Source organism: Patagioenas fasciata, chromosome 19 (genome assembly GCF_037038585.1).
Source record: "Patagioenas fasciata isolate bPatFas1 chromosome 19, bPatFas1.hap1, whole genome shotgun sequence".
Lineage (NCBI taxonomy): Eukaryota > Metazoa > Chordata > Aves > Columbiformes > Columbidae > Patagioenas > Patagioenas fasciata.
Genome location: NC_092538.1, coordinates 7,183,090 through 7,207,340, shown reverse-complemented (window position 1 = coordinate 7,207,340; position 24,251 = coordinate 7,183,090). Strand labels below are relative to the sequence as shown.

The 24,251-nt window shown below is 48.8% G+C and overlaps 1 protein-coding gene across 5 annotated transcripts; it reads right to left on the bottom strand.

Annotated features, from left to right (window-relative positions):
- Positions 1-3,124: 3,124 nt before the first annotated feature.
- Positions 3,125-24,148, bottom strand: ORAI2 (ORAI calcium release-activated calcium modulator 2). Of its 5 annotated transcripts, none has more exons than XM_071816843.1 (4): positions 21,991-24,148; positions 19,560-19,604; positions 17,385-17,628; positions 3,125-7,936 (listed from the first exon to the last, which is right to left on the bottom strand). In XM_071816843.1, the coding sequence occupies exons 3-4, from the start codon at positions 17,616-17,618 to the stop codon at positions 7,391-7,393; spliced, it is 780 nt and encodes a 259-aa protein (XP_071672944.1). In that variant the 5' UTR covers positions 17,619-17,628; positions 19,560-19,604; positions 21,991-24,148; the 3' UTR covers positions 3,125-7,390. The 5 variants fall into 5 exon arrangements, with proteins under 5 accessions (XP_071672944.1, XP_065709459.1, XP_071672945.1 ...); XM_065853387.2 differs by lacking the exon at positions 21,991-24,148 and adding an exon at positions 21,385-21,508; XM_071816844.1 differs by lacking the exon at positions 21,991-24,148 and adding an exon at positions 21,310-21,371.
- Positions 24,149-24,251: the final 103 nt, after the last annotated feature.

Sequence of the window (24,251 nt, the reverse complement as noted above, 5' to 3'; positions counted from 1 at the left end):
TTCTCAATAAGCTCTTAACCTTTGTTAAAAATAGAATCGATACAGTACAACTCATGGTAATAAAACAACAGTATTTGGAAAAAGATGAAAACGATCCTATCTTAAATGCAGCACGAGAAGCTGTAACCCGGTTTGATCAGCAAATTAAAGGGTAAAAAGAAAAAGGGGGGATTGTTATAGATTGCATAACTAAAGTAAATTTGCCAATAAAACCAAGAATATGTTAGTAGTTGACGATTCACTGAGTTGTGTAAATGTTAAACCGCCACGTTCTGTCACTACAATTTGCCACATTCTGTTTTTGCAAGTTTTGGCGGGAAAGATGTTGTGTGCTTATGGGGAGGGGGATGTGCTTCGCTGTGAGGGGAAGACTGATTGACAGCATAGCAACCCATCTGACCAATCAGAAAGAAGATCGGGGGCGTGTACTTACAGACGGTATAGAAACACGTTTTTCTGTAAGCGCTTTGCGTGCCTTTGGGTGGAGCAGTGACTGCCTCGCTGCCCGGTGCTGTTTTGCTCATTTATCTTTAATAAAAGTTATTGTAAATTTCTTTGAATCATATTTGACTATAACAGGGAGAAGCTCAATCAAATGGAAATTGAACAAACAGAAATGGGGGAGTGCAAGGAAGGGGTGGGCTGTTTGTTTCTTCAAAGACTCACCTGGGCAATGGGAGCTTTTAGGCAGAAGTCAGAAATGACCTGCTGTATTCATTGTAACAAAATGCCAAAAAGCAAATAGCCAGTTTTTAAATACTCAAATGAAACTAAGAAAGAAATGTAGAATAATCAGACTGCCCTTGGCACAGGTTCAGCCCAGGCCCTGCAGCCTTTCCCTTCAGACAGGTCCTTCAGAGATCCGCTCTCCAGGGGAGCAGGGTACACAAGCGCCTCTCCACAGATAGTACAACACACTCAAAACTAATTAAAGTAATTACCTTTGCTGAAGATTCATGCTCTAACAGTGAGGACTGATCATAAATACCGTGTGTGACCCGTATCTCCTGTGACCACAGAGCAGCGTTTGCAGAGGGCCAATGCCGACTCATCCACAGAGGCCGCCTGGACAGAGCTCAGAGCAAAAGGTTGCACAGACTGTATTATTTTCTGACCATTTGTCATCCCCGAACCCTGCTGTCAACTGTCAGTAGCAAGAGCCTGATTTTGGGAATCGGCTGGGCAACAGACTGCAGCACGGGCGGCTATCATTCTTTTTCTTGGCACCTCCAGCAGTCAGGTTTGAATCACGCCTTGTACCTAAGACTCAAGGAGTCATTTGTAGCAGAAGCCGCTCTGGGGCCATCTGTCTGCTCCGAACAAACTTCTGTGCTCTTGAAAATGAAGCTGTGCTGCCAAAGTGTGATCCTTTAATAAAGACAGTCGTGTTATTGAAACCATTCAGCACGCTCGTGTTATCTTCCTGATCAGTTAGATGGGTTGCTATGCTGTCCCCTCACAGCAAAGCACATCCTCCCCCCCGCCCCCCATAAGCACACAACATCTTTCCCGCCAAAACTTGCAAAAACAGAATGTGGCAAACTATAGTGACAGAACATGGCGGTTTAACATTTACACAACTTCGTGAATTGCCAACTACTAACATATCTTGGTTTGATTAGTAAATTTACTTTAGTTATACAGCCTATAACACTCGCACCTACAGCAGTAAAATGACACTTTGCAATGCTGTCTGGTTTTGGTCGGTAAGCAAAGGGGACATATTTACACATCTCAGTGTTCCTGCACAGCTGTATTTTGTTCTGGAAGTACTTCCTTGGCACAACACGTGGGTTTTTTGTGCCGAAAATGCTGCGCTTCACTTCAGGCGCTGTGGAATGGGAGCTCTTCACCCAACAAAAGTTACTAGAAATCAGTTGGGTGAATCAGGATGTTTTTTATCAGTTTAAGCTAACATACAGCTACAGTCCTTTGTGGCTGCAATGAATGAGTCTCAGTTTGGCCCAGTATTTAAACATGTGCGGACATCTATGTTGCAATTCCAACAGGGACCTGCAAGCAGGGCACCCATGGGCCGTCCTAAACCTCAAACCTGCTCATGGCAGGGGTTGGACTGGGTGAGCTTTGAAGGCCCCTCCACCCCAAGCTATTCTATGATTCCATGTCCCTATCACCCTCTCAGCACTGAGCCTCTCCAGCAATCTGCTCTTTGCTCAGCAAACCGCAGCAATCGAGTATCTCCATTAATGTTTGGCCCTTATTTCCAATGCCCCCTTTGAGATTTATATTGTGCTCTCAGCCTGTTAAGATACTTTCTGTGCGTGTACCTGCTGTTTAACTCTCTCCGCAGTGAAAGCAGATTATGGCTTCTGATGAATCAGAGTGCTACAATAACAAGATACACAGTATTAGTTCATTTTGTGCTCCGCATTTGTTGGCTCAATTTTTCTGCCTTGATCAAACTATATGGGAAGCTGCGGTTCTTGACAGAAAATTCCAGCTCTTCCTAGTTGATATCTTCAATTTGAAAAAAATGCTAATAATTAAATGCTGAGCCAAAACCTGAGAGCTTTGTCTGGATGTTTTTAAGTCCAAAGCTTAATCTAGTCACTACACAGTCATTGCTATGTCTATCTTTTGCCATTTTTCACCCGTTAAACAGCTTCTTGGGTATCATGTTAGATCAAAATGCAATTACACACCCACCAGTTCTGTATTACTTTCTAAAATTTTATGTATTATCTCCCAAAAAGCCAAGATTGCAGCACTGCAGAACATTAGCAATTGGTTTGGACTGTCAAATATCACAGAAATCTGAGAAAAGTATAAAGAGGATTTAATCACAATTAATTAGCTCTTAAAAGTAATTTTGGCCACTATGCTAGTATTATTAAGACAAACTTTATTGGTCTTCATGTTATAGGAATTCGTAGCACAGCTGTTTGTCTTATTCAAGATTAGCTCTTGTAAAACAGATACCAAGAACCAGGCCCTCATTAAAAGAAGTACAACTGTTATCTAGTTGTGTATTTTAAAAGGAAAAGGATAATATCTGACCAAACTTAAAAGAAAAAAAAAAAGGCAAAACCCAAGTTAACCCGTAGAGGATGCTGGAGGACTTGAGCTGCCTTTCAAAAGATCAGTCTGAAATCAGCAAGAAGTGTAAAATATAGCAAGTTTATCCAGTTTCTGTCACACAGCTGGACAATAACTGAGATACATACGTTGTTCTACAGTAGATATTGTTCATGCAGAGATAAGAACAGGCAAAGCTAACACACAGAGTTGGTTTTTTCTCCTAGCACTTTGCGCTCACGGCTGTCACAACCCTGTGCAGAAGGCAAGCGCCCAGTTGTACACACTCCTCAGGAACCCCTCCCAAATTCAGGCAGTAATTACTGAAACCATTTTGTTTGAAATGGGTACAGAGGACAACAGCCTGTGAGACATTGATCAGAAAATAACCGTGCTGGCTCAGTTGCACTGGGATCTGAATCTGAGGTCGCAGTTTGGGGGTGGGTATTGAGGAAACTGTCTTAAAAGTAGACACGACAAGATTTAGAAGATATCGAAGCTACAGCAGCAGGGAAACTCGACGGCCTTTTGGTTGGCCTGTTTTAAGGCAGGGGGGAAAAAAGAGAAAGAACATTATGAAATCCCACAGAAAGGCAAGAGGAGAATGTGAAGTTCAAACAACCAGTCCCGCGCCTGGCATCTCCATCCCCGGTTGTTCCCACGGCCAGCTGGGACTGCCTGTCTCCAAGTCCCGTGCTGGGGAACCAGAGGATGTTCGCTCTGCGGCTGCACCCACCCCACCAGCTCTCTAAAAACATTTCCACATATTTGAGAGCTTACCGCAGAGCGTGCTCCACCCCGGGCTCTTGCACCGTATCGCTTTCACCCGTCACGTGGGGCAGGACCAGGCAGCTCAGTCCAACATCTCCTCCATTTCCCCTGGTCATAAAGCCTCCCAAAGAGTCACATATCCACCGAAACAACCGGCAGCAGCTACCAGAGCCAAGCCTGCCCCAGGGCGATGCTAAAAATAGGGAGTAAAAGCTGCCACTAACCACAGTGAAGGGAGAACCCAATACTGCTGCGGCATCTCCCTCCAGCTCGTATTCGTGCCCGGTCTTGATTCCTGCTAACAAGGGAAGGAGAGAGAGAATTCACCTCCTAAACCACAGCAGGTGCCCAGGAACAATACAAGGCAGGGCTGTGCCCGTCCTCAAGATCCTTCCCTGCATTAGGGCAGGGTCCCTCCGGCACTGGAGCCTGCACAGGCATGTTTCTGCTGGGCAAAAGCTGGCCAAAAAAATCTGCAGGACTCCGGAGCAAGATTGTGGCTGTTCCCTGCAGCAAGCCCAGGAGAGGCCCACTGCAGAAACTGGAGATATGGCCCAAACAAGGCAGTAACTGGTCCAGAGTCATAGCCCAAGGGAGCTGAGAATTGGGGAAATGGCCACCCCAAACTACAGCGCCTCAGGGCCCAAGGCTGAGACAGAAAGCTCACACCCATCAGGGGAGATCCTCGACACATATGACACAGTGCACTGCAGCCCCGCTGGGACACCAGTGACTGTGTGGCAAGGTGGCATCTCCACGCTCTCCTGGCAGCCATGGGGACAGCAGGAGAACCCAGGAGGATTTTCTGGTGCTGTAGCACAGAAACACCCGTTTTGGCATGTGTAACACCCCTGCTCCTTAACGAATGAACTACCACGGCTGATACCACCGGCAATCTTTCCACAACACAAGTGTGGTCCCGAGAGCGGTAGGAATGCAAATAAGTTGGAGGAAGTGAGTGAGGAGCAAGAAAAGCAAATGGTGTTGTTGGGAAAGGAGTTACAGCACAAAGGTGATGGGTAACCTAGAGAGATCCCAGACGCCAGAGCAAAAGTACTCCTGTGGGTTCCTCATGGAAGGGAGAACTCAGTATCCAGAGAGACAGGAGAGACAAAGCTGTGAGCAAAGACGGGAAAGCACGCTATTATTGTTTTAAGCCCTTGGGACATGATCTCAAACTGTACCTCAGACTCCCCGCTGCAGTAAGGTGATCCCACTCCAGTCACAGATGTGCTGCCTTGAGACTTACCTTGAATCCAATCCCACCAAAGCCTCATCAAGTTATTTTACAAAATCAAAGCACAGTTTCCACTGTATTTCTCCATTTGCTGAAGTTTCTTATATTTGCAAAGAATTAAATGAATGATTTGGTTGTTTCCAAATGAAATGCATTGCTTTAACAGCACTTTTATGCACTGTGACACTTTTAAATTGCAAAAATGGCTCAATATTTTCCTCAATAACCTCCTGAGCTCCACAGCACACAGAGCTCTGTTATTACTGATGTTAAAGAAGAATGAAAAGTACAGAGATTCATCTGTCTGGTGTGGCTCTGGCCTCCCAATAGAAATGTTGTTGGTAGAAGAGCCTATGTGTGCAATGCTTGGCAGAAAACTCAACTCTGATTTTGTCGAATAACCTTTGATTTTTATTATGGTAAAAAGAGGAGGGAGAGAGGGCAGACTCCTGGGGAGATGGTGTGAAATTCACGACCACCCACTTCCTGAAGGACACTCCTTATTTTTTTGCGTATGTGCCTACGTACAGACTCATCATTTAGCACACAGAGTATTTTCTTTGCTGCACATCAGCCAATATGGTACATGCCAACCGTGGCAAGAACAACAGATGAAAGCCACAGACATAGTGCTAAGCAACTTGTTTGGCAACGCTCAAACTCGCATGTAAACAAGAGAGATTCGAGTTGGGTTCCCAAGGCCCTCGCCAGAGAGGAGTACAGGGACAGTCTCACCTTGCTGCACTGGATTTGCACGCGCTCTCCATTCTGGGAAGCTGACGTGTAATCCACTGCTGTTAGATTTCTGAAACCCCAGTGGAATAAGGGACCGGGGTTAAACAGAACGTTACAAACATCCTTAATGATTTTGGAAACCTCTAAGGCCTGGGAGACTCCAAAACCGCAGTGTTTGAGTGCAGAGCAGGAATTCAGCACAGGATCAGGGCCAAGAAAACGTGCTTGTGCTTCTTTCTGCCCTGTGTGGCAGAAAGCCTTGCTTCCCTTGGAAAAGCTGATGGCTGCAAAACACACTTTTTTCCTCCACAAAGTTACCATAAAATCATTTTTACAGAAGTTTTCAGCTGCAAGGACGCTATAGCATTTACACACTTCCCTTGCTGAGCAATACAAGACATGCAAGCGTCGTTTTCTCTGCTGCTGAGAAAAAAAAGAGTCAGCTCAGGTGAAATGTGATAACTCTTTAATAGCACCCGGCTCTCCCAGTGGATGCAGCTCCGTCACACTCACCAACACAGCTCCGGATTCCACCAGAGGAGTTGCCTACTCTGGTGGAGGGAGAAGGAACCGTGCATTTTTGACAGACAAATGCTACGGCTGACAAAAAAAAGAGAGAAAAACAACCCACAACAACAAAAAACTGATGAAATATGCAGGACTGGGGCTTGTTCTCTCCAGCAAACCAGGCAAAGACATCGCAACAATACATAAATGAAGACAACGAAGCAACAGATTTCTACAATATGTTATTACTCCTTACCTCCTTGAGACTTGCTTTTCTAGTCTGTCAGAATTTTGTCTCATTAAATTTCCCATCACTGTTCTGTTTTAAGAATGTCCTTGTTAAAACTAAACAACCTGTAAGGCTTCCCTGGGCACTCCTGCCTCTTATGGGGAAAAAACACATGATCTTGGCAGTCATTCAACCTGAAGTGACACATGGTGCTGAAGAAAGTACAACAGAACCTCCCAGCCTTCTGCAATTCGAAATTCCACCTCCCCAGCTGCAAAAAACACACCAAGCAATAGCAAAGGAAAAAAAAAAAAAAGAGCTAAAGCTGATTTCTTTCTTGTTATGTATTTATGGAACACTTGCTTTGGAACAAAGATGATCAACACTCACAGCTTCTGTTGTACCCTCCTGGATGTCCTCAAGTCAGCTGCAAATACCTTCATTAACCAACTCGGCTCTAGAAATGTTAATTGCTGCTGCTGCACTGACAGCCAGGGAGTTTCGACATACAAGACAGGTCCTGCACACACACTGGCTTCTTGGGACAACTGATGCAGTTCTACATTTGGAAATGGAATACTGCATTTGTGAAGGATACAGGTTTTTGCCTATGTGGACCAATGTTAAGGTAAAGTTTTGACCTTGAACTCCATGGCAGTGTCAACTTAAGTACATAAGTGTGTAGGACCAGAAACAGGACAGAGACCCCAGCATCTGAAACAGCACTAGAACCCACAGCTATAAATGGCAGGCAATTAGCATTTACATATTTAAGCCTCAAGGCAATCCATCATTGGTGCATCTCACCGACTAAAGAAACAGGTATTTTGCTCTTAGCTGAGCGGATCTGCTGGAAGCAGCCTCTGCCTCTGTGTTCACACTACCTGCATGCCTCTGTCATGCCCGTCTAACTGCACTTTCAGTTTGTGAAGCTCTTCAATCTCTCGATTGTGGCGCTCCGTTTTGTGCCGCACCAACGAGCGGTAGAAGTGAATGGTGAAGACGACAAAGATCAGCCCCACGGGGACCATGATGATGGTGGAGATCAGCGCCGACTGCCAACCCACATGGCCGCTGGTCTTCTCAACGTTGGTGGTCTCATTTTTCGGGATGGAGCCCACGGGCAGGAATTTTATCCAGCAAAGCAGCACGACTTCTGCAAGGAAAAGGAGGATCCCCAAGACGGTGGAGAAGCCCCACGCCAGCTCAATGTAGGGATGCATGCGCTCGTGTGGGGACTCGCTGATGGAGTTCAGGTTGTGGATGTTGCTTACGGCTTCCACGTTGGGCAGGATGCAGGTGCTGATGAGGAGTGCGAAGAGGTGAACTGCCACGAGCACCGTTGTGCAGGCACTGAAAGCGATGAGCAGCATCTGGGGGTACTTGTACTGCACCTCCAGCTGCACCTCCACCATGGCAACCTGGGGGAAAGAACAAATAGCTCGTCAACAGCTGCTGGTTTTCTTCTTTTCAAGGCTTTCATCACAGGAAGCATCTTTATTCAGGAAGAGCAGCTAGGGTCAAGTACACACTCAAGTGCTTTTTAGAACAGCAGCCTAGATGGATCATCCCTGTTTCCCACAAAGACGTACACGTGGGCTGCAGCCTGGCCTTTCTGAAGGCTTACGCACGCGTTTCTGCACCCGAGTTTTCTGAACAAACAGATCTCTCCTTGCAACCACCGCGGGGGCTGCTAGGAGAGCGAGTCCGCGTTCCTCGCCAGCCCCACTCATGCGCCCGACCGATCGCGCGGCTTGGGCCGAGCCCGTGTGCCCTGTCGCCGGCTCGGCCCCGGCCGCCCCCCGCACCTCCTCCGGCTCCCCTCACCTGGTAGCGGGGCCGGGTGGCGGCGGAGGAAGAGGAGACAGGGAGAAAGGGAGGGAGGAGTGGAAGGGGGGGCCGTATCCTGAGCGCAGCCGGGCAGGGATGGAGGCGGCGGGCGGCAGCGAAGGGCCGGGCTGCGGCTGCAAGGGGATCCGCTCCTGCCTGCTCTGCGAGGGGCCCGCGCAGGCCACTCCGCCCCCGCAGGTACCGGGGAGGGGGCGTTGGGGCAGGGCGGCGGAGAAGGGGGCGCTGCCGTGCTCCCCAGAGCGGGGTTCGGCCGGGGCTCCCCATCGAGACACTGGGACCCCCGGCTGGGGACAAATCCAGATCCCCGAGCTGGGCTCAGGGACCTCCCCGGGGAATCTGTGAGCAGAGCCCCTGTGGCTTCACCTAAATAACGTCCCAGATGCACACAGTAGCCTTGCAAACCCAGACAGGCCTTACTCGAGCTTCATACATCAAGAAAAGACAGCTTAGCCTTTTGGCCTTGGCGATTTTTATCAACTTTCCTCATTCAACATGTATTGATATGACAAACCGTATCTCCGCGGCCAGCTCGAGGAATACCAGCCATACGAATCGCATCAAACCTGGCACACAACAGAAGGAACTCATTAGCCAGCAAGCGGAGCTCCGGGGCAGCTGACAGCCTGCTCGCCCACCCCTCACACCTTCTCCTTCTGCTCCCCACGCGCGGCTGCGGCGCAGGAAGCTTCGACTTCAGGCAGCTTGTGCAGCGGGTGAGTCCCACCCGTACTGTGCTGCAGCAGCAGGTGTGGTAGCTTGTGCAGCAGGGTACAGAGAGCACTTGTTGCTTGTCAGCCCCTCTAACTTATTACCAGTGTCCCCGACTGCTGACAACCATGGTCGCCTCCAGGAGAGCTTGTCTCAAAAAGACTGTGGCAACGCAGACTGAGGTTCTGTCCCAAACGGTGGCTGTTCAGGTCTCTGGCTGCAGGGAGTGCCAGAGCCTGCTGCTGCTGGGGGAAGGAGGCCAGCACTCCACCTGTGTGAGGCGTGAGCAGGTGCAAGATCTGCTCAACATGGTTGTGAAACTTAAGGAGGAGGTTGAGACGCTGAGGTCCATCAGGGAGTGCGAAAGGGAGATCGACTGGTGGAGTAACACCCTGACGTGCCAGTCGGAAAGGCCCCAGGGAGGTACCCCCCAAAAGGAGATGGACCTCCTGCCCTCCTGGACAGAGGCGGAAGTCCTGAGACAGCCCCACCCTTGTCGCTGTCGGGCAGAGGTAGGGGACCTAAAAGACGACAAGGGTTGGAAGCGTATTCCAGTTCGGCATCATGGGCAAACCCCCTCCCTGCCTGCTTTGCCTCCCCAGGTGCCCCTCTGTAATAGGTTTGAGGCCCTGGATCTTGAGGAGGAGGTAGGTGAGGAGGTGGTGCCAAGCCTGTCTACAAGATCACATAAGAAGAGGCGGTTGACTTCACAACTTAAGACTGCCTCTGATAAGAAAGAAAGAAGGGTGATTGTAATAGGAAATTCCCTTCTGAAAGGAACAGAGGGCCCAATATGCAGAGTTGACCCTCATCTTAGGGAAGTTTGTAGTCTACCTGGAGCCCAGATCAAGGATATCGCTAGAGAGCTCCCCAAACTGGTGCACCCGACAGACAACTACCTGCTGCTGGTCTTCCAGACAGATGGGGAGGAAGCTGCTTCCCGTAGTCTGAGGGGAATGAAGAGCGATTTCAAGGTCTTGGGAAGGATGGTGAAAGACTCAGGGGCTCAAGTAATATTCTCTTCACTCCTTCCATCTTCAAGTGACGATGTGGAATGGAATAGGAAAATTCAGTCTCTAAATGGTTGGCTCCAAGACTGGTGCTACAGGCAGGGCTTTGGATTTTTTGATAATGGCTGGTTTTATAAGACTCTAGTCTAGACAGTGTTATGCGGGAAAGGTTTATCTCGCAGGGGCAAAAGGATGCTGGGGCAGGAATTAGCTGGGCTCATTTGGAGAGCTTTAAACTAGGCTCGAAGGGGGATGGGGTTGTAGCTGGGCTTGTCCCAGTGGGGCAGCATTCTAAAACTGATGAGGACCGGGTGGCCTCCTATGCCCCTAGGGAGAAATTGGTGTGCTCTGCTCGCTCCCTGAAATGCCTGTACACCAATGCGCGCAGCATGGGGAATAAGCAGGAAGAGTTAGAATCCTATGTTCGGTAGGGAGATTATGATCTGGTGGCAATTACAGAAACATTGTGAGACAGTTCACATGACTGGAATGTGGTCATGGATAGCTATGCCCTTTTCGGGAAAGACAGGCCAGCCAGGCATGGTGGTGGAGTTGCTCTCTATGTGAGAGAGCAGCTACAATGTACTAAATTCTGCCCAGGAGCGGATGAGGAGCGGGTTGAGAGTGTATGGGTCAGGATCAAGGGACAGGCTGGCAGGGGTGATACTGTTGTAGGTGTCTATTACAGACCACCAGATCAGGCTGAGGAAGTTGATGAGGCCTTCTATGGGCAGCTGAGAGTGGCCTCACAGTCACAGACCCTGGTTGTTGTGGGTGATTTTAACTTCCCTGATGTTTGCTGGAAGGACCATTCGGCCAGCCAGCCACAGTCCAGGAGGTTCCTCCAGTGCATTGATGATAACTTCCTCACGCAGATGGTGGAGGAGCCGACCAGGAGAGGTACACTGCTGGATCTCATCCTCACTAACAAGGAGGGTCTGGTCGAAGCAGTAAAGGTTGAGGGCTGCCTGGGTTGCAGTGACCACGAGATGGTGGAGTTCAGCATCTCGTGTGGTAGGAACAGAATAGCAAGTAGAATTGCAACCCTGGACTTTAGCAGGGCTAACTTCGGCCTTTTCAAGCAATTGCTGGGGGAAATCCCATGGGCAAGACTGCTTGAAGGTAAAGGGGCCCAAGAGAGCTGGATTGGATTCAGAGATTGCTTCTTCCACGCTCAGGATCAGAGCATCCCCACACGTAGGAAGTCAAGGAAGGGAGCCAGGAGACCTGTGTGGCTGAATAGGGAATTGCTGGGTATGCTCAAGCAGAAGAGGAGAGTTTACAGGTCATGGAAGCAGGGGCTGGCCACTTGGGAGGAATATAAGGCTGCTGTTAGAGGATGTAGGAAGGCAGCTAGGATAGCCAAGGCCTCCTTAGAATTACAGCTGGCAAGAGGGGTCAAGGACAGATAAAACTAATACCAGAGGCAATGTAGGCCCACTGATGAATGGGGTGGGTGCCCTAGTGGCAGAAGATACAGAGAAAGCAGAATTACCGAATGCCTTCTTTGTCTCTGTCCACTCTGCTGGAGGCTGTCCTGGGGAGCCCTGTACCCCTGAGACCCCGGATGAAGCCAGGTCAATGGAGGAGTTCGCTTTAGTCGATGAGGACTGGGTTAGGGAGCAATTAAATAGTCTGGACATCCATAAATCCATGGGTCCGGATGGGATGCATCCGCGGGTGCTGAGGGAGCTGGCTGAGGTCATTGCTGGACCACTCTCCATCATCTTTGCCAAGTCTTGGGAAATGGGAGAGGTGCCCAAGGATTGGAGGAAAGCAAATGTCACTCCAGTCTTCAAAAAGGGCAAGAAGGAGGACCCGGGTAATTATAGACTGGTCAGCCTCACCTCTGTCCCTGGGAAAGTAATGGAACAGCTTATTCTTGGTGCCATCTCAAGGCATATCAAGGATAAGAGGGTTGTTAGGGGCAGTCAGCATGGCTTTACCAAGGGTAAGTCATGCTTGACCAACCTCATAGCCTTTTATGAGAATGTAACAAGGTGGATGGATGATGGCAGAGCGGTGGATGTGGTCTACCTTGACTTCAGTAAAGCCTTTGACACAGTCTCCCACAGCATCCTCACAGCTAAGTTGAGGAGGTGTGGTCTAGACAATAGAGTAGTGAGGTGGGTTGCAAACTGGCTTAAGGAGAGAAGCCAGAGAATGGTAGTCAATGGTGCAGAGTCCAGTTGGAGGCCTATATCTAGTGCAGTGCCTCAGGGGTCAGTACTGGGGCCAATATTATTCAATATATTCATCAATGATTTGGACAAGGGAATAGAGTGCACTGTCAGCAAGTTTGCTGATGACACCAAGCTGGGAGGAGTGGCTGACACTGGAAGCTGTGCTGCCATCCAGAGACCTGGACAGGCTGGAGAGCTGGGTGGGGAATAACCTGATGAAATTTAACAAGGGAAAGTGTAGAGTCCTGCATCTGGGCAGGAACAACCCCAGGTTCCAGTATAGGTTGGGAAATTACATATTAGAGAGTAGTGTAGGGGAAAGGGACCTGGGGGTCCTGGTGGACAGCAGGATGACCATGAGCCAGCACTGGGCCCTTGTGGCCAAGAAGGCCAATGGCATCCTCGGGTGTATTACAAGGGGGGTGGTCAGTCGGTCAGAGGGGTTCTCCTTCCCCTCTACTCTGCCCTGGTGAGACCACACCTGGAATATTGTGTCCAGTTCTGGGCCCCTCAGTTCCAGAAGAACAGGGAACTGCTGGAGAGAGTCCAGCGCAGGGCAACAAAGATGCTGAAGGGAGTGGAGCATCTCCCGTGTGAGGAAAGGCTGAGGGAGCTGGGGCTCTGGAGCTGGAGAAGAGGAGACTGAGGGGTGACCTCATTAATGTTTACAGATATCTAAAGGGTGAGTGTCAGGAGGATGGAGCCAGGCTCTTCTCGGTGGCAAACAATGATAGGACAAGGGGTAATGGGTTCAAACTGGAACACAGGAGGTTCCACTTAAATTTGACAAGAAACTGCTTCCCAGTAGGGGTGGCAGAGCCTGGCCCAGGCTGCCAAGGGAGGTTGTGGAGTCTCCTTCTCTGCAAACATTCAAAACCCGCCTGGACATGTTCCTGTGCGACCTCACCTAGGTGTTCCTGCTCCAGCAGGGGGATTGGACTGGATGAGCTTTTGAGGTCCCTTCCAATCCCAAACATACTGTGATACTGTGATTATGAAGAAGAACACAACGCAAGCAGCTCCTCCTGGCCAGCAGCCAGCAGAGTTTCACTACCCACCATGGGAAGCACGCAAGCTACCGTACAGTTAAAATAGCTGCCTTCTATTCTCAGAACACTGGACGTTCGTTTTTATTACAAATACGCTCAGATACAAGTTATTTATATTCTGAAATTTCTCCCTTGAGAGCTCATAACTTACTGATAGACTCAACAGAAGTGGACAACTACCGGCTTAGGGGCGTGTTCAACAATTCAGATCGGAGTTTGTTTCTCAAAACAAGAGCTATTGTATAGCAAGTCTAAAGGTGTCTATTTTCTCTTTAATGCAATAAAGCTTAGCAAGCAAAATAAGCAAGCCACTAGCACGACTGCTGCCTTACCTGCATCAACTCCGAAACCATCAGTAGCCTGATGGGATCACAGTCAAGTCTGAAAGTATTTAGTAGCAACCAAGACAGAACGCGTGTGTTTGGGGCAGCAAATGGTCGATCTCTACAAGTCCTGATTTTATACCTACATCAACTATTTAGGATATTAGAGACACCAAAAATATTGTGGCAGTTCTTGGACATTCCCAGACTTTTGTTCTGATTATGAACACGTGCAGTTTTTACTTTTTTTGCTGTTGTTTTTGAAAGGTTCCTGTTTGCAGTTTGCAATAGCTTGTGTCATACAGCAGAGAAAATAATAATGCAAGGTTGGCTTTATGTTCTATTACAAGGTCAGTTTAATTAAAACACATGCCACATTGCCCTGCATATGTTCTCTTTGCAGATGCCCCTATGTTGATTCGAGGAGATCAAACTTACTCTCTTGCTGCACTGCTCTGTACACTGAATTTGTACAGTCACACCCCATCAGCCAGGAGATGCTGCAGGTACATTGTTTGTTACTGGGTGCTATAACACCTAGAGATGTAGTATTCAGCAAGCTGAATTGCACCTGCATGTTCAATCTATAGCTTTCTATTAAAGCTGAAAGCCTGGCTGATGTCAACATATCAATTTCTGCTTGTTATCCTTCGCAGGAGCAGCACTTCCCAGCTAATTGGATGTTTCCTCCCACACTAACCTATTCCCTAGGGCTAGCGTCAGCTGTGCGATGTGATGAATTTTTAATGCTGACTGATGACTCAGTAAGAGGCATTTCAGGGAAAAACATCAACAATCCAGATAGGGCAGCAAGGCAGAAAAACAGTTCATTTAACCTGAACAAGTACCAGAAAGGTGAGCGAGCTCTTATCGCTTTACTCTGTACAGACTGTCACGTCATTCCCTGACCGGGATAAGAAAATGAGGACAAGCTGACATAACCCATTTTTAAAAATCATTAAATACGCTGCTTAGTCTGTAAAACTATTACTATGTCATGTTTGACATAATTATACTCTTCCGTGATAACAGCCCCTCTTCCCCGAAGCTGAGGTGTCAAGGGCTCAACTATGCAAGGCACAGACTATCTCAGCATAGGTTTAATTATAAGCTTGAACACAGGCTCACATGTTTGCTAAATGACCAAATTCTCAGAACATTTTAGAATTAAACTGGAATTAAATTACGTGCAATTATGTTTGTTTGTTTAGACCAGTATAGCCCAGATTGTCCACAACAAAGAAGATGCTCATCTTGAGAAATTCGGACCGGGCTAGATAGGCAAAAGGATGACAAATGGCTTAACATAAACCATGTTACATTCACACAGATGGTTTGGCAGCCGCTAAAAACAATCATTCCAGCAGATCTGTTGGATTTTTTTGTTTTGTTTTAAATGAAACACATATCCTGTAGCAACCGGACAAGCATTGAGAAGACTGACTAGCAGTAATAACTCTAATTTCCATCAGGAAAATTATTAAGGAGGCTTTCTAAGCTCTCTCTACATCCCCTTCGACTGCAGCCTCTCTGAGGCAAGTGCAATAGCCCTACAGCCCATTTTCCAAGCAGATCTGGCACTGGAAAGGACCTGCGTCCTCCCGATCTGCCCAGCACTGCCAGAAACCCCAGAGATAGCATCGAGGAAGGTTCGCATTATTCTGCAGCCTGTCCAGAAGGAGCTGGATCAAAGCCACCGCCTGCTGATTAAATATCCATCAGCCCGTAATAATTTTCAGGCAATATGGAACTGGCTTGAATCAAACACACTGACGAGGAAGTAAATAAAGCAATAGCCAAGCCCTGCATGACATTTGTTTACATAGTTAAATGCAGACGGGGCTTCAGGGAAACTATTTAACTCTAAATAACTTCTCTACTTTCATCAATAGCCAAATAGATAGCCAAATAGAGCAAACATCCATGTACCAAATGTCTGCGTGCTAAATTACCAGTGGATAAATACAGCGGTAGGAATAGGTACCTCAGCTTTCACTGGAAGGTCCAGTACAATCAGCTGGGGGAAAGCTTGCTAATAAAGAGCATTCCTTATTGCAAACATTTGTATTTCCGACAACTACTGATTCCAGGTGTACTTGTTTTGTTATACTGGTGATTATAATTAACACTACTTACACCTCTGTGTTTATTTGACTTGAATTCTAGACAGTTTGAAGAGACTAGAAGTCAAATGGCTAATTCTGAGCGTTTGCCAGGGACTTTGAGCAGCTCTCCAGTTGTGTGAGTTGAGAAGGCATGCTTTGTTTCCTGATACGTGGCTCAGCACCATGGCGTGGGTGGGCTGTGGGCCCCGTGTCCCATGGACAGCACAGGCACCTGCTTGTGTAACCACGACAGAGCAGTTCGCAACGCTACAAAACATAATTTCATAATCATGTTAAGGAGCACAGTCACACAGAAGTAAGCCAAAGGCATGAAGGGCAAGCACATTAGGTGCTTTTTAAAGTGAGAAAGCTTCCGAGTGAAAGAAATCTAAAGGAGAGCACTCAGCTTTCTCAAAATGAGGAGGTACCTTCTGCCACTTCAGCACAAGCTCGGTTACAAATCAAGATACACTGCGTGAAGAGTTTCTACGAGCATCGCTTGCACGCAGTGAGCAGAGAGGAATTGCAAAGCGACCAAGCACCCGCTCTCCCCTGCAGATGCTTCCACTTAACTCCCTGTCTGCATTTTTCCAACTTCACTTTGGGCAAACAACTTCATCAACCCAAACAGAATGTTGTAACGTTACACATTTTGGGGGGCTCGGGGAGGAAAAGGCAGTGAAAGAAGCTACAATAAAACAAGGAAAGCTACACGTAAAGTTCCTCAGATGTGTACCCCCAGCTTCTGAGCTGCTGGATGCATCCTCACATCACGTCCTGCTCACCCAGGCACTGCCTCCAGCCGACAGACCTCAGGAACAACCAGACCTGCCCATTTCCCAAGCAGAAAACCTTTCCCAGGCAGGTTTCAGTAAGCAAGAACCACAGGGGAGATGAAGATGCTCACACCGACACACCACAGCTCGGACAGGTCTGAGCACTGCACTGCTGACTGTCTCCATCTTCTTTATTTGCTCGCTCCCTGCCATGGTTTTGACCTATGCAGATGGCTTCCAGATAACACCCAAGTGCTGCACAGAGGAAAGCAAGTACCAGGGATTATTCCCAACAGGCAGCACTGACCAAAACATCCCAGGTTTGGCTCCCTTCAGGCTACAGAGTCCTCTGACACCAGGTCTGAGGCTGCAGGGCCTCTTCTCACACTTCTCACCCCATCTCTACCTTATTTTAGACACTGTGACCTGAAAAAACACATGCAAAAAATTAATGCTCATGACCACAGCAACCGCAGGGGTCCGGAGAAGCCCCACGGCCAAGCACAACCCCATGCGAAGGCAGCCAGCGACCACTGGCCGCAGGGCCAAAGGAGACCCCAGGTCCTGTATTGTTTAGCGACGCTGGTGAAACACTTAGGATCATTTTCAGGTAAAGGATTAGTATTTTTAAAGAGCTGACTTGGGAGTACATGGTTTGACTGTCAGGCAGCTCATGTGTCCGCGCTGCCTCGAGAGAGCCAGCCCCAAACTTCCCAGCAGGAGCCCCTAAGCAGACGCCTCCTGCCTCTTCAGAAAACAGCAGCATGTCCTGCTGCTTCACAGGCGGAAAACACTGATTAATAGTTGATTTCACAGAACCAAAACCTTCACCATGCAGAAAGCATCGCTACAAAGCACACATACCATCGCAAATCCAGAGAGCAGAGCAGAGGTTCTGCTGGAAGCCTTCAGTTTGGCTCGGCTCAGGTACAATTTTCTCCAAGAAAGGGCTTGAACAGAGTGGTGGTTTGACGTGACCAGCTCCAGATAGCTGCGCCGGACCCAGTCCCGGTAATCCATGCCTTTCGTGCCGGGTTCGGAGCAGCAACCAGCAGGAGTGGAAGGATCCACCGGCACGTTTAATTCAGAACTCATCATGGGAGAGATGCTGAGGGAACAAAATAGTTGCAGTCAAAAGCAGGTAGCAAAAGGACAAGCATCAGCTACTGGAAAAGCTATGTTTAAATGAAGTCAGTAGAAAAATGGTGGACCAAATACCACAATGCTTGTGAGGCACAGAACGGAGGAAGGACCAGCTGTAATGGCCATAAGAACCAGGCAAGTAAACCCAACAACTACTGCAGCAGGAATTCAGGAAGGTTGCACAGCACCTGGCTTTTCAAGGCTGGCACCTCAGCTTTCCCCTTTGATTCCTCCTGGCTAATAAACAAATTGTTTTACATAAAGACACTTCAGAAATGGGGTGCCCATCGTGTAATTTTGTTTTAAGCGGACAGTTGATTTCACACTGTACCACGGGCTCCAAATCTATCTCCTTCAGAGCACAAAAGTAACTCCAGCTAGCGTGTTCGGGAGTCATTTTTTGCTCTTTCTTTGGAAACCAGGTTTTTCAGTTAAACCATTGCTCATCATAGCTCAGTTTTGATGGGCACGGTTCTTCCCCAAGACTTCCCCAATAGTCATGGTGCTGAATGCCATGTAGGGTTAACAAAGGAGCTTCCCAGGCTTCTGCAGTGGGAAGTTAAATTTCCTGAACTGCTCACGCTCCACTTTATCAGAGACACCTGACCAAAAATCCTGTTCCCTTACTGCCACTGGTGGCTCTTACCATGGGAAAAGGAAAAGACCATTCTGGGGGAAAAGCAAGCTGCTTTTCAGGTCATTTCAATACTTTCTGATTCAAGAGAATATGCTGAAAGATTTAAGAAAGCAGCAAAACCAGAACTTTGCAGCTCCTAGCGGGAGATGCACGCCCAGAATCACACATAATGAGGTATTAATTAGTCCCAGCATCACACCTCAAGGTCATAAGCATCTTGCTGTTCGCCCCAGCCCTGCCTGCGTCCCTCTCCCCACCTCCCCATGTGCTCGGCCCACACAGTGACAACTAATAAACCAACATTTCCTGCGAGACTTGGGGAAGTGGCAAAGATAAAAAGGACACCCACTGCCCACAACTCTGTCACTAAAGTGGAATAAAAAGCTGTTCCAGGCACAATAAGGAAGATGAGACTTTAGCAATGAATAAAGCATCACAGGTTGTAAAATTTTCTGTCCCTCCTGAGCACGGTGGCTTCCAGATTCCAGCCCCCTCACACATAATGAAGACGGCAGCAAAAAGACTTGTTTTTCTGGGGAGTTTTTGAGAAAGCCACTATTACAGGTGCTGGAGGACTCCAGGGTGGCTCCTGAACTGCTGTGTTCATATTATTAAAAAACAAATAAAAAACCCCACAGAAAGCCCAACCAACAACAACAAAAAAATCAAACCCAACAACAAAACAAAAAATAACTTTCACACAACAATAAAAACCAGAACAGAATATCAGGGACAAACCTCTCCTTGCTCTGTTTCCAGACAATGGCAAGAATCACCTATTTTACAGAAGACAACCAAAAAAAAAAATGTCTGTCCAAGCTTCCTGGGAGGATCAGAGCAGAGAGATTCTGTGAGCAGAGCACTGATGAAGCTGTTTCCTGCGACAACATCCTGTGTAGGTTCTGCAATGTATAGTGTAGATTTATTAGCTCTGCCCAGTTGGGACACTGGTGGCCTCTACCCTGCCCTTTATTTTCACAAAATGCGTAAGAACTTCGTATGTAGGAAACTTCAATCCCTGGGAGAAATTCCATTGAAAAGACAAATTAATTCAGAGGTTACAGAGGGAGAGCAAGAGTGCCCAATCACGTCTGCTTCTTTCCTTAGAAAAATAAGCTAAAAATACCACAAGGATGAATTTTCACTCTGGAGCAGCTCAAGAGATGTTCCAACATCTTCAGAATAAAACAACAACTTCAAAATAAAATCTGTAAACATGAATGTAGCCCAAACAAGTAGTAACAGGACAACAAACTCACCTCGCTGACTACAGACATGGAGAGGCTGAGTGGAGGCTCCGAGGACTGAAACAGAAGAGCAAAGAAGCATTTTACGTGCACAGTCTCCTAAGCGGTTTTACTCTGGAAATACTTTTCAGCCAGTTATCTGCATCAGGGGCGAGTCATTTTGGAGAATTCATCTTCCTGCCTTGCAACATTAAAGGTTTAGGACACTTGCTCTTACAGAAATGACTGTCCTGCAGGGTTGTACTGCACAGGGCTGGAGTTTTGGATAGACATTCAGGATTTCCCCAGGAGACCTCAGCCAAACAACCAGCTCTGGCCAAGTCCGTCCCAGCTGCGTCTTTACTCAATCCCTTTGCACCACTGATGCATTTGACCCTGCTTTATTTCACACCGCTGAAGACAGAAAGCTCTCTGCGATCGCCACCTCATATCGATTTGGTTAATCTATCCGGTGCCGTCCTGCGGAGCAGCGAGGTCGCGGGGAAAGCCTTTGCTGTGCACAACATTGCTGTGCAGCTGCAAGCGCACGTGCGGGGATTTCTTCCCAGCAGGGAATGAAGGAGACGCCACCAGGGCTGAGATAACGCGGGGATCCCCCTCCTGCCCTGAACATTGTCCCCAGAATCACAGAATCATTTTGGTTGGAAGAGACCCTCAAGATCATTGAGTCCGGCTGTTAACGCTGTCACTAAACCACGTCCCTGTCTCAGCAGCACTGTCAGCTCCTCTACCTGGCTTCGGGACACTGGCCCCCCATCAGACACAAGTTTTTGCCCTGTACCCCAAGAGCAATCAGTGTGTTTGTACCAGTGCCTTTCTACTCTGTACAGCATCATTCAAGACCCCCCCATACCGTGGTTAAGCCTGACCCCAGGCCCTGCTCCTCCCCTGTCTTCTCCTACTCTGGGCCTCCCAAGCTCAGGTCCTCTTTACTATGAGGAACCCCTTTGCAAGTTCTTGAGACTCCAGCGGTGTCACCCCACAGCTGTGACCCCCCCTTATGGCAGCACACCTCAATCAGGGCATCCCCCCACCCCAAGCAGGATGTGACCCCCTTGCCCCACCACCACTGCTGGGATCTGACTCACAGGGCATTGCCTGAGCTGGGGATTTCTCCTCCTCCTTCCCAGCCGCCCCCAGCACAACCTGGCCAGGATGTGACCCCACACAGCGAGGATCTCCCCTCCAACAGCACCCACAGCCAGGGGATCCCCCATGCCAGGATGAGACCCCCCACAGAGCTCACACCCTCAGCCAGGGGATCTCCCAGGCCAGGATGTGGCCTCCGACCGCTGGATCCCTGCCCAGCCTCCCATCTCCAGCATCTTCTCCATCAGGATGGGCACTGCTCCCTCCCCACCGCTGGAATCTCTCCTTCCCACAGCACCCCGGGTCAGGGGCACCCCCGTGCCGAAGGCGGGAAGGATCACCCCAACAGCACCCCCTTAGTGAGGATGCAACTCCCAGGAGCTGATCTGCCCTCTGCATCCCAAGGGAGCTCCAAAGTACCGCCTAGCAGGACGGGACCCCCTTCTCTGCCCGCAGTGGACCCTTCCCACGCACCCCAACACTCAGGCAGGAGAAGGCACACAGCCCCCCAGGCAGGGGAAGCCCCATCCTGGCAGGATAACACCTCGAACTCCGGGCAGGGGATGCTTCCACCCGGGCAGGATGAACCGACACCTCGGCCAGGAGATGCTCCCATGTCTGCAGGATGAACCCCCTCCAACCAAACACCCCGGTGGGGACCAACCCCACTCACCCACAGCACAGAACCCGCCACCCCGGACAGGATGAGACCCCCCGGGACAGGACGCAGTGTCGGGCCCTGGCTCACCGCTCTGGCCGGGGCCGGGTCGGGCGCGGCGCCCCGGGAGCTCCCGCCGCCGGGAGCCGGAGCCGCCTCCGCCGCTGCCAAGGCAACCGGGCACCGCCACGTGATCCGCAGGAAATGGGTGGGCGGGCACTCGCCCCGCCCATCTTCACGTGACCGCCGCCTCATTGGTCCATGGACAGTCCAGGCAACGCCCCTTTGGCGGCGGGGGCGGGGGCAGCAGTTGCCCCGCCCCGTCGCACCGCGGGAACCGCGGCCGCCGCGCCCCTCGGAGAGAAAGGGCGGGGGTCTGGGGGCTCTACCCACCGGGGGAAGGCGCTTCGCTGTTACAAAGCATCCCGAGCTTCTCCAGCGCCTCCCCGCAGCCGTTCCAGCAGCGGGCTGGGGGTCCTGGGGGCCGCAGCACCCGGAGCTGCCTCTGCGAACACACATCTGTAGGAAAAAAACACCAGCTCTGCGGCTCCCTAAATTACCCCCCCACTGATAAAAACGTTACTCGGTCTGGCCCTCGCATCTCTAAATCTTTCTACAGAGAAGGTACTGGTGCAATGGGATGCAAATGTGATTTTATTACAATTATTAATCATACAGCAAAAAGTCGCCACTTACATAAGCCAAGAGGCAGCGCTGGCTTCTGCCTCTGCCGGGCTGCAGCGTCCTGGGGCTGGAGCAGAGAAACGAGGGCAGGTTATAGAAACCAGCCGGCCATCGCCCTGCACTCCTCCTCGCTTGACTCAGCAGGAAATCCTCCATAAACCCATCAGAAGAGTAAAGAGAGGGACAGATTTATGGGAAAGAGGAGGGAGTTCCTTCCCTGAAAATGAGATAAGCAAACAGGCTGAAAGGCAGCACAATGGATCAGCTTTATCCCCCGGGTAATCCCATCTTCCTGAATTCCCTTCTGCCGCGGGGCGGAAAAAGACAAAGGAAAACAATTCCTAAAAAGTATTAAAAAGACAAATGCATCGTTTATCCTCAGCGTGTTTTCACTGCTGAGATGATGAATACCTCTGCTGATTACAGCACTAACGCCGCCCTCTCAGGGTCCCGCGCCTGCACAAACGCATGTAGAAATGGAACAGCAGCACACGTTTAGCTCCTGAGGATCAGTCTCCATCAGAGAAAGGAGAGGGACTCCTCTAGAACAGAATCCAGAGCAAGAATTTAATGTAAGCAGGTCAAATGTCTTGGCAGTTTCAAGCCTTTAAGTTATTACTGCTTTTTCGGTGCCATATTTAGACCAGGAAGCAATTGCAGAATTGTTCCTCATTTTACTACACATGGGAGAACTTGCCTTTTTCTACTCCACAGACGGTGTTTTCCCCATTTCGAGGTCACCCAATACTTGTACTCTGTCTTAACAAAGTAACATCCCTTCACACGCTCACTCTGAAGTGCCTTTGTATTGCAGAAGACATAGTACTGACACGAAAAACCACAACACGGCATCGTATTTTTCAGAATTCATAGCAACACCTACCAAATACAGCTCCTACTGCTACATTCAGCCACCCCAGCAAGAAAGACCGTAAGGCAGATACCACCTTTAGCAACACATTCTCTTTGCTTTTTATGGATTTCACCTACAAACTTCGCATTCCCAGAAAATGTAGAGTATGAATAATTCAGCGTGGGTAACGATGACATCCTAGGGAGGCAGGATGAGGCCACACAACCTGAATTTGTTTAGTTCACCAAGACAAACTCAAGTCCATCTTCTTCACAACTGAGAAGCATGTCCTCATGCAGCAACATCTGCTCTGCTTAATGGAAACCAGCACTTATTTGTTCAGCTCAAAAGCCTGACATGCTCAGGGGCAAACAGCTTTTGCTTATTTGTGAGCCTCTCACTTCTCTGTCCACAAAAGCTAAGGAACATCACAACATTTTTATGGCTCATCCTATGACACAGACACGTCGACGGGGTTTACCTGCCCTAGGGGGGATTCAAGTGAAGCAATTCTCATAACTCATCCCTCTCCACAGGGAAAATACCAACAACCGCAGTATGTCCATTCTGCATCTGAAGCCTAGAGAATGAAACACTGTCAAAAATTAACTCTGAAGCACCTGCCTCTATGGAGATTAAGCAGAAAACAATTCCATGCCCATCTCCAACCCAGGGGGGCGGTGGAGATATGGACCTTGCAGCTCAGAAGTTATCCAGCTCTGAAGTCTTTGGGCATGTACAGGGGAACCAAACACAAACGTCACTTGCACTTCATCACATCTCCTTCCCCGCCACCATGGTAATGCCACTGAGAAGCCATTACACAAAGCCAGCTCAGACAAAGCACAGGATTTCTGGCAGCATTGTTCAACAAAGGCTAAATCAAAAAAGGGATTCTCCCTTTTTATTGTTTTTGCTTTAAATAATTTGGCATTAACAAAGGCTTGAGAAAAAGTAGCACCACATTCTGGATGCCAAGGTCCTGGGATGAGCGTGTCTGAAGATAGCAGGCACTTCTAATCAATGATACACTGAAAAGACGTCAATCTAAATTACAAATAAACCTACCACTGCATATGCTTTTCATTTAAGCACCAAGAAGTAAATACACATATACAGATGTTATGATTCCTACCAGGGAACCCAAAGTTCAAAGCAGAGAGCTTAAGCAGAGAGAAAGGCAGGGTGTCATTGAATTAAGCTGAACACAAGCAAAACCATCCCATTCCAAGCCTTTCTGCCACGGAATCTGGAGGCTTTACAGAGACAATCCTTTGGAAAAGCTATTGTTCCAATCTGAAAGCAAAAAGTAAATGAAATGCAGCTAACACCTTTTTCCATATTTTCTTGTGCGCCACATCACTTGGTGTTTTTGTCCCTTCCTGCAGCCCTGCAAGCATCTCTTTATTTTGCTGAAATC